The sequence below is a fragment of the Telopea speciosissima genome, chromosome 2 (genome assembly GCF_018873765.1).
Source record: "Telopea speciosissima isolate NSW1024214 ecotype Mountain lineage chromosome 2, Tspe_v1, whole genome shotgun sequence".
NCBI lineage: Eukaryota > Viridiplantae > Streptophyta > Magnoliopsida > Proteales > Proteaceae > Telopea > Telopea speciosissima.
The window spans coordinates 25492405-25503094 of NC_057917.1; the positions used below are offsets into that span (position 1 = coordinate 25492405).

General features: G+C 50.8%; 1 protein-coding gene across 1 annotated transcript; it reads right to left on the reverse strand.

Annotated features, from left to right (window-relative positions):
* Positions 1-4449: 4449 nt before the first annotated feature.
* Positions 4450-6000, reverse strand: LOC122650587. Its single transcript, XM_043843987.1, has 2 exons — positions 5470-6000; positions 4450-5376 (listed from the first exon to the last, which is right to left on the reverse strand). Exons 1-2 carry the CDS (start codon positions 5998-6000, stop codon positions 4450-4452), a joined length of 1458 nt encoding a protein of 485 aa, XP_043699922.1.
* Positions 6001-10690: the final 4690 nt, after the last annotated feature.

Genomic DNA, 10690 nt, shown 5'->3' on the forward strand with positions numbered 1-10690 from the left:
GAATCAATCATACCAGATACAAATGCGAGCTCTGTCCGTACACCCTCGTTTCCTTTAGTATGTGACCGTACATTCCTTCAGCCTTAGATAATGACAAGAACAGCAATAAAGAACTCAAAAGCAAAACAAGTAAACGAAGAACGTAAAGAGAATAAAACAAATGCTGGTTGTCAAGTGTGTTTTTTTGGTCCATTTTTAGATCCATTGCCTTCCTTTTATAAGATAAGCACCAGCGGTTATCAATCTGCATAGTTACTCCCACCTGGGCCACCTTCTTCGGTCCATGCTTCTCAGCTCCAACCAGTCGTCGCCACATGTGCGCCATTTCCTCACCCTACCTCCAACTGCCAAGGCAGTGGTGGGGTCCACCCCTGTGAGACTCTTCCACGTCCTCTGAACGACGTAGTTCTGCGCCCAATACTACCTTCGGCCCTGACACGTGGGCCAACCCTTAACTGTCAGGGCGCACCCACGTTCCAGCGTCCCTGTGATTTCGGCTTCCAAGCGACGACCTTGCAGCCCTGGCCCCTCTGGCCCAGCCTGACCAGGACCAGGGGTTTTGGGCCACAAAAAATGCCCCTCACAACCTCCTTGAGCGATGCCATGTGGCCCAAGCTCAAAGGGGGTTGTGACCGAAACGGCAACCATCTTCAGTTGATCCATCGCGCGAAAACCCCTTCGCTGCTTCGTCTTCTCGGGCCATTAGGGTTTTGAATTTCAAATCCTACCACCATAATGACGGCACAAATTCCAGCCCAACATAAAAGCTTTCGCCCATTACCGAGGGTTTCACGAACGACCTCTTGCTAGTCTTCTTTCATTCATCGTCTTCCCTCCATTCTCACTTCTCACCTTCGCAAAACCCTTTCTCCCCAACGCCATGGCCAGGAAGCCTGCAAAACCCGCAGCGGCGCAAGAGGTGGAAGACTTGTTGGCGCAGAAACGCTCGCTCCTGCCTCCCACAGTCCAGACTGAGGTACAGATCCCCTGCTCCAAGCCCTCCGTCTTCAAACTAGGCCCCGTCTTTGTCTCTCGCTCTACCGACTTGTCCAACTTTCCAAAGTATGATCAAGAATAGCTGCTCCTCCAATCGTCGGCCCCCTTGCAACTCAAGGACAAGGCCTTTGGGCGTTTGTGGCCCCGTTATCTTCTGGATTGGAAGACCTGGGTCGATCGAGTGGTCTGCGACCACTCTGACCTGTTGATCAACCTCAGTGTCCTGCATGCCATCCAACTCTAGACCACCTTCGTTCCCCTTGACCGTCCCCTACTCCAGGCTGCTCTCTAGTTCTAGTCATGGTTGTCAAACACCTTCCATTTTTGCTTTGGAATGGCAGCCCCAACCCTCCTGGACGTCAGAGCCCTCACCGGCCTGAAGGCCGAAGGAGAAGAGTTCAATGGCTCATCCCCTGGCCTGACCGATGATCGCGAGGTTGAGACAGAGCACGGCCTTAAATTTACCAAGTCTGCTAGTTAAAGTCTCTATTTGCGAACCTACCAGGAGACCCACGGCTCCGTCTCCCCCTGGGAGCTTACGACCTTCTTTCTGTTTTGGATCTGCCATTACGTCGCCTGTGTTCGATCGAATAAGATTTCCAAGACCTACCTCCGTCTGGCCAATGCCCTGAGGCAAGGCCGTGTTGTCGATCTAGCCTCTTTTACTCTGGTCGCCCTTTCCCGGGGCTGCATTGACATCACCGAGTCTGACTTTGATTACGACGGTGGCCCATTCTGGCTCCTCCAGATGTGGCTTCACGCTTACTTCACTGATTTGTACGCCGTGCCTTAGCCGCTTCCAGTCCGAACTGTGGCTGGTTATTTGTTTGCTTCTTCTCCCCACCATGATCTGAAGACCTTGGAAGAGTACTACCACTTCTTTTCCACCTTTGAGCCCGACCCAAGTGGTGATTTCTTCCTCCCCTTTCAAACGCAAGAGGCCGTCCCAGAGTGGCTCTCACTAGCCATCGACTATCCTACATCCGCCCCGGCCCTATAGGGCAAGTTTTTGGTACGCCGAGACCTTCACACCGGGGTTACTCTAGAGCCATCGAGGAACAACACTTACGGTTTCAAGATGTACAACCCTCATTTTTACGCGTGCCAATTCGGTCTCTGCCAAGCAGTCCCCTGCCCCAACTATTACTCAATTATGGACTGTGAGCTAGATAGGCTAGTATATTCGAGTGTGGCCGATATACTTCATGCTTCGGCCATGAATGCCTTAGTCCTTTCAAAGTTTGAACTATAGTTCTTTGTCAGAGAGCCCACAGCAACTGAAGAGTTTACAGCCTGGTGGGATGCATATTTCACCTCTCTCCTCCCACTTCGGTCTTGTCACAAGAGTAGCAAGCGTCCTCCCTCATCCCCAGGTACTGCCAGTCATTAGACTGCTGCCCCAAAGTGGAAGAAAGCATCAGTCTCCAAGCAAGCCGCTGGTAAGCATCGTTCTCACCTTTCCTTGTTTTCCTTGCTTTATTGCCTTGGCCACTCTTTGCTGACTGACACTCTTGTGGCTACAGCCAAATCCTCAGCTCGGTCTGCCTCCTCAGCCCAATCACCCCGCAGCGATCATGGGTCGTCACCAAAAGACAACGAAGAATCTGAAGAAGAGCCCCCTCCAGTGAGTAAGAGGCTGAAAAGCATCAACCCATCGAAGGCCACTCAACGCCAAGCCTCCCTTCCAAGTATGTTTCAAAGAGGCCAGATCGTAAGCACCAGGCCTCACGCCTCCATGGCAGCATCTCCTTCTGTCACCTCTCGCTCAGTCAAAGACCGCACTCGATCCAGCACACGTCTGAAGCAGAACGTCACCAAGAAGTCCCCCTAAGTTGTTCTTACCAGTTCCTCAGGGTCTGAGTCCTCTTCTCCCTCAAATGATGCCTCCGAAAGTGAAACCGAAGAGGAAGATACTGGCGCTGACGCTCTTGGTGGCCATGACGTGGCCGAACCAAGCGGGTCCAAGACCCTAGTTCATGAGCCTGATCCGCCTTCCCTTCCAAGCCACGCTGTCCCTACAGTGACCTCAACGGTATGTGTGCCTTAGCCCCGATGTTGGTTCTCACGTTTTACCAGTGCTGACACGTCCTTCCTTTCAGGTTGTTAACCTAGAAGCACTTCTGGCCGGCCTGAGATCCTCTGAAGACAAGAAAGAGACTGGCAACGCCTTGGGTTCTGGATCCATCCCTGCCCAGGTGGCTCAAGCAAAAGCACTCTTGTACTCCTTCCTGTAGTCCCCTTTTCGCAACGCCGTGGGTGCTGGGAACCTGACAGCCATCGCCAAGGCACTTTAGAGCCTGCTATCATCGCCAGACCTTCTGGTTGCCTTCATGTTCGACGTGACCACCTTGACCCCCCTTGCCCTCAAGAATGTTCAGACCTACAAAGCCCTTCTCAAAGAGAGCGATGCCATGGACAAGAAACTGCAAAAGTTACGAGACGACCTCAAGATGATCCTGGATGGAGTACGAGAAGGGCAGGATCAGCTGGCCTGAATGGATCAGGACATCCAAGGTCTGGAAGCCCAGCTCGCCACTCTTTGGTCTGAGAGGACCATTTTGGATCAGGAAGTCAAAAAGAAACTTCTCGGCTTCGAGGCCGTGTCCGCAGAGGCGACCTTAGCCAAAGCCCAAGCCAAGCAGCAGAAAGCACCGAGACCAGGCCACCAAGCCAGCCTGGCTGTAGCCAATGAATGTTTATCAGTTATGGAGAAGAAGTGGAGTGAAATTCAGGAATCCACCCCTCAGGACTTTTTCAAGTAGGCCTACGTGCCTTCCCCCCCCCTTGGTCCGAAGAACAGTGGTACTTTGTCTATTTTTTGCCTTTTGTTTTGTTCAGCCTACTTAGGCCATGTTTGTTTCCCTTAGGAGTATAGCCTGCTTTCTTTCTATCAATTTGCAGCCTTACTCTTGGGGCGCTCCACCGTTGTTCCATCTATCCCAAGTCCCAGATCATGGGATGGAAAGTTTTAAGGAACTTGTTGTTAATAGGCTTGATCTAGATGCATCCATCCAGGTCATGCAATCTGTAAGCTCCTCCACGAAGCACCTGACAAACCGTAAACTGTCCCTCCCATGTTGGGGACCACTTATCCAATCTGGGGTCCTTCGCCCCAACTAGGAGCACGGCCTTTAGGACGATATCCCTTTCTTGGAAATGCTTTGGGCTGATCCTTTTATTGTAGATTGCTGTAACCTTTTTCTTCTGGACTTGCATCCTGTCTAGCGCAGCCAGACGTTCCTCCCCCAGGTCATCAAGCTCAGCCAGCATGGCCTCGCTGTAGGCTATTGGCGTGAGTCCCTGTTGGAATGCCACCGGTGTTGACCTTACACTAATTTCAATGGGCAGCACTGCATCGTGGCCAAATGTTAAAGCAAAGGGCGTGGTGGCCATGCTGGTTCGTTGTGACGTTCTGAATGCCCAAAGTACTTCAGAGAGCATATCTGCCCATCTTCATGGGTTGTCATCCACAACCTTTGCTAAACACCCTTTGAGAATCTTGTTACTTGCCTCGGCCTGTCCATTGCCTTGCACGTAGTACGAGGTGGAATGGGTGAATGTTATTCCCAATTCAGCCGCAAACGCAACCACCTCATCTCCAACAAAAACGCTCCCGTTGTCACACTTAACAGTCTCTGGAAGCCCAAACCTGTGAATGATATGACTCTTGAGGAATTGGATGACCTCGGCCTGACTGACTCCCTTCATTGGCACGGCCTCAACCCACTTGGTAAAATAGTCAGTGGCCACGATAATGAAGCAATGCCCCCGCGTAGCCGATGGGGTAATCTTCCCTATGAGGTCCATAGCCCATCCCCTGAATGGCCATGGCTTGACCACTGGATTAAACTCCGTTGTTGGTAATCGCTGCACTGGTCCATGGGTCTGACATGCCCAACATCCTTTGGCATATTTGACATAGTCTGTTGTCATCGTTGGCCAGTAATACCCATGACGCCGAATCAACCATCTCATCTTAGGGCCAGCCTGGTGCGCTCCACAGATGCCTTCATGGACTTTAGCCATGACCAGTGTTGCCTCATTCAGGCTGACACATTTGAGCAGTAGGTCATCCTTACCCTTCTTGTAAAGGTCTTCTCCAATCAACACGTATCCCGTGGCTTTGTCCTTGATCCTTTTGTCAAACTTTGGCCTAGGGTTACTCAAATACTGGATGATTGGCGTTTGCCAATCAAGCTGCATGTCTTCAACGTGGTTGACCTCCAGGTAACTAGCCTCGTGAATAGCAGACTGTGTTTTCCTCTTGATGACGATGGTCTTTTCCAAACTGCCCTCTGGCAGACCAATGCCAAACACCGCCTGGGCCAACCCGTTCGCGGCCTGATTCTTTGACCGTGGGATGTGGCGAACCACCACATCCTAGAATCCCTCGATTAGCTTCTTGGCCTACGTAAGATATTCCATCAAGTGTTCGCTCTCACACTGATATTCCCCGGCCAACTGCTTGATTACCAACTGCGAGCCTCCGATGATCTCCACGATATCAGCCTTAAGGTCGAGAAGCAGGCCCATCCCTAGTATGAGGGCCTCATACTCGGCCTGGTTGTTGGAACAAGAGAAATCGAGTCGAAAGGCCACTTGAGTCTCTATCCCTTCTGGTGACCTCAGGATAACCCCTGCCCCGACGGCCTGCTCGATCTTGAATCCGTCGAAGAAAAGCTTCCATGGCGTCAGGCCGACAAGGGGTACCTCCATCATATCCCTTGCTACCTCCATGGGAGGATGATCCGTAAGAAAGTCTGCTAACGCCTGTCCCTTGACTGCTTTCTGGGGCACATACTGGAGAGCAAACTTGGTAAGAGCAAGAGTCCACTTTCCAATCCTTCCCCTAGAAATTGGGCGCATGAGCATGTACTTGATGACGTCGGTCTGGCAAACCACATTCACCGTAGTCGGAAAAAGATAGTATCTAAGCTTGCTGCAGGAAAAGAACAACACCAAGCAAAGCTTCTCAATGGCAAGATACTTCTGCTCTACTTTCATCAGGGCCCGACTTAGGTAGAACACAACCTGTTCTTTCCCGGCCTCATTGTCCTATGCGAGTAGACTCCCTATTGATCCTTCTGTTGTGGATACATACAATTTTAGTGGTACCCCCTTTCTTGGAGGCATTAGAACTGGAGGCCTTGTTAAATAAGCCTTTATCTGGTCAAACACCTCTTGGTGAGTACCATCCCATCTGAAGTCTTCGTCGACTTTCAACTTTAGTAGCGAGGAGAAAACCTTTGTTTGACCTACAAAGTTAGAAATGAAGCGCCTGAGGAAGTTCACCTGTCCCAAAAACTTCTGTAGCTCCTTTTTGTTTGAAGGCGGCCTCGCGTCCTAGATGGCTTTGGCCTTGTTTTTGTCAACCTCAATTCCTTTCTAATGAACCAAAAATCCAAGGAAATTGCCAGCTGCCACTCCAAAGGCACACTTTACTGGATTCATCTTCAAGCCGTGAGTCCTCATCCTAGAGAACACCCTTCTCAAGTACTCAAGGTGTTCGTGCTCATGCTTCGACTTGACCACAACGTCATCAATGTAGACCTCAACAAAGGTGCCGATCATGTCCTGAAAAATAGTATTCATCCCCCTTTGGTAGGTGGCACTGGCATTCTTTAACCCGAAAGGCATGACTAGCCATTCATACGTCCCCAGAGCACCTGAGCAACGAAAGGCTGTCTTTGGGACATCCTCCTCTACGATGAAGATCTGATTATACCCGACGTGGCCAACCATAAAAGACATGATACGATTCTTTGCGACTGCGTCAACCAGCATATCGGCTACTGGCATCGGATACTCGTCCTTAGGGGTAGCCTTGTTTAGGTCTCTAAAGTCGATGCACACTCTTAGCTTCCCGTTCTTCTTTACGATCGAAACTATGTTTGACACCCACTCCACATACCTGGCGGTCCTGATGACACCTGCCTTGAGCAATCGTTCGATTTTATCCTTGATTTTCAGCACGACATCTGGTGCCATTCGTCTGGGTAGTTGTTTTACCAGCCTGTAGTTATCCTTGATGGGCAACCGATGTTCAACCAACTTTCGGTCAAGACCAGGCATCTCAAAATAATCCCAAGCAAAACAATCTTTAAATTCCTTCAATAAACTTACAATTTCCTCCCTTAACTCAGGTGGGAGTAGACCACTAACATAAATAGGCCAGTGGTCCTTGGCTGTTCCTAAATCTACCTCTACCAACGGGTCTTGGACCTCCGCCAGCATCTCTTCCATCTTCAATGGTGCAGGTGGCAGATCTTGCAACCTAACTTCAGGCCAGCCACCGCCTGCTCCTTGGCCAAGGCCTCGACCACCACTCCTATTTCATGAGACATTCTCTGCTCTAGGCTTGCAACTATCAGCCGGCGCATTATGTCTACCACAGTCTTCTGGCTTGTCTTCATAAATCATCTTGGTCAGTTTTACTCTGCTGTTCTCCGAGATTCGACAGGGCTTCTGTTCGCGATCCCTTCAACTGGAACACTTCTTCCAAGATCGTGGATGAGGTAACTAGGGATGTAGGCTTCCCATGCTCATTAGCCCCAGTGAACTAGATAGGGCCTATGCATCCGTCATATAGAGCGGCCCCCGTATGGCTAGCGTCGACCATGAATGGCCGGTTATCGACCATCACCAACTCAATCTTTCCTCCCTTACGCCAGAGCACCAAAAAGTGGTGGAGAGATGAAGGGATACATGAGTTTGCATGGATCTAGTCTCATCCTAAAAGGCGTTGTAATTGTCCATGGCGTCCATGACGAAGAAGGCTGTCAAGGATGTATGATTTCTGACCTTCAAATCGATCGAGAGCACTCCCCTCGGCCTAGTGGAACCGCCTAGGAAGTTTGTGACTGAGACATCAGCGGGTAGTAAATTGGTCTCGTCTCTATCAAGGCGTTTCATCATCCTTGAAGGTAGGATATTCACTGCTGCTCCATTGTCGACCAGAACCCTGGCCACTGATTTACCATCCATGTGAGACTGAATGTACAACGGCTTCAAATGCCGCGTCATCTCGCGAATTGGCTCCTCAAATATGTTGGCCACCTTTCCTCGTGGTACTGGGGTATCAAAAGTGTACTCCTTTTCCCTGGTGATGACCATCCTGACATTGTCCTTTGAGCCGTGCTGGTTTGGTTCGTCGTAGTCTACCCTCTTCTCAGCCTGTTCTTTAGCGGGAACCAATTCTATCCCGAGGATTCTGGGGGGTGAATCCCCTTCATCCACGTCTCCTTCCAGCTCTTTCGCTTGACTAGGCTGATACTGGAACGTCCTCGGCAAGAGGTAAACCATCGAGATCTGCACCTGGGTTGGTATTATACCGAACATCATTTCAACTAGCCCGCCGAAGTTGATATCCGGTGAGTGGATGGGGCCACTGGTGTTCGCACTGTCAATTCTTGGACTGGCGCTTATCACTATGTCCCCGAAAACATCTAGGTCACTATCTTTGGTCTTGTAGTCTGACACATCTGGCTCCAAAGCTCCTTCTCCCCCAGTAGTAGTACTTGGGTCTTCTGCCCCTGCAGGCTCGTTAATCGCCTGGCTCTGTTCTTTGGAGCTCACGCCTCCCTCAACTCAATCCTAGGGGAACACATTCCTGTGGCCCTCATTGGCCTGGGCCTGCTGGTTTCGTCTCTGGGCTGCCCTCTTTCTCTGCCACCTTCTTTTTTGTGCTCTGGTCATGTGAGCTGGATCAAGGCTGGCTGGGAACTTCGGGTGTCTTACGACCTTCCAATCTTCTTCATCTGTCTTAGGGACAACCATCCTCGGCCTGTGGCCCCGTTGGTGTTGAGGGGCCTCCCAACCAAAGTGCCCTGTACGAGAGTAATCTAGTCCGTACTGTTCATATGTCAGACGCTTTCTTACTGAGACCCTTCCAAGCCGGTCTTTGGCTGACGGCCTGGAGATGTTGGTTGTTTGATGAGAAATCGGCCTCCTGTCTTGTACGAGATATGGATTAACCTCCTCTCTGGCTCTCGGGGCAGGCCGATTGCCCTGATCGGACGATGCCTGACTTGATCGGGTTGTGGTTCCGTTCTACTGTCCCTCAATTGGCTGACTGTAACTGGGACAGACTTCCTGATGCAGCCTTGGTGCCTCATTCAGCTTGGGTGTGCCAGTCCCGTATTCCTCTCCTCTCCCCAAGTCTTCTGGGGGATTGAACTCATAGCGGGTGTTCACGACGGGCCACTTGCCATACCTTTGCCGCTTTGGGGCCGCTGTCTGCTTTTCAGCCCATGACAGGCACATTAGGCCTTTCAGGTGGGGTCAGGAATCCCTGTGTCGTCTGGCCAGTTGTAACTTCTAGACCATTCGTTGTACTGCCAGCACTGGCCTGACTCTGGAAAGGAGTTGCCATGGATTGAGCTGAGATCCCTGCGGTCGTGCTACCAGATTTGGCCTAGGTGAGGCACTTGTCTGTCCGAAGCTCCAGGTAGGCGCCGAATAGCCCCTTGGTCTAGCCAACTTCAAAAAGTTGGCACTGACCATGTTAACTGGGAAAGGGTCTTCATCAACCATCATGACTCCATTCTCCTTCCCAGGGAACTGAAGACGTCCATCTATAATAGCTTTCTGCAAGACATTCTGTAAAACCACACAATTAGTAGTAGTATGGGTGCGAGTATTGTGCCACTTACAGTACTTCTGATCTTTCAATTTGTGATTAGGAGGTATCTGGTGCCCTGGTGGCAACTTTATCTACTTTTCCTTGAGCAGCTAATCAAAAATCATCTCGGCCTTCGAAATGTCAAAGGAATGTACCACCTTCGAGTCGAAGGTCCTCTGAGGAGTAGTCTTAGATTGCTCGACCTACTTGGCCTGGTCATTCGGCCTGGATAAGGCCTTACACACGTAGGGCTTTCCTTCTGCTATTTCAGCAGTGTCTACCTCAAATTCTACATAATCAACTTGCTTCTGGTCGCTGTTCCCCACCAGTGGGAAAGTATGACCAGCAGTATCCTTATAGTACGTCCTGATGGAGGCCACTTTCCGCTGGCCCTCCTCCTTCAAGAGTTGCTCATAGGGCACGGCCTGCAGTACCAGCTGCCCGAGGTCAGGAAAGTACTGGCTAGCAAACCTCTTTTAAAGCTTGAAACTGAGTCCTCCCAAGGCCATCCTTGCTTATTCGGCCTCGAGCAAAGTAGTTGGGCACTTATACTTGGCCATCTTGAACCGGGTGACGAACCCTTAGACGGCTTCACCTGGTTCTTGGGTCATTTTGGCCAAGTCCCCTATGGTAACCTCTGTCTCAGTGTGATAGAACTGAGTGTGAAAGAGTTCCTCCATCTCTTGCCAACTCTAGACCCAATTGGCGGGCAGGTTAAAGTACCAGGTGAAGGTCGACCCCGTTAGAGAGTTGGGGAACAGCTTAAGTTTGGCCACCTCCAACCCACCCAAATTATCGTATTACACGGTGAAGCGGGCTATGTGCTCAATGGTGGACACCTTGCCCTCACCTGAGAACTTGGTGAACTCTGGGATTTGGGGTTCCTCCCGAGGTCCACTATATCAAAATACTCGGGGTAGGGCTTTCGATATGCAGGATGTGGGGTCGTCCTGTAGAAAGGGTTAATGCTGTCCTGGATGATCCTAGTTAGCTCTCCCCGGTCTATTACCACTGGTGCCCCTTCGGCAGCGGGATACCCTACCGTGTCGGGTGGCCACGGGTTACCATGATAGG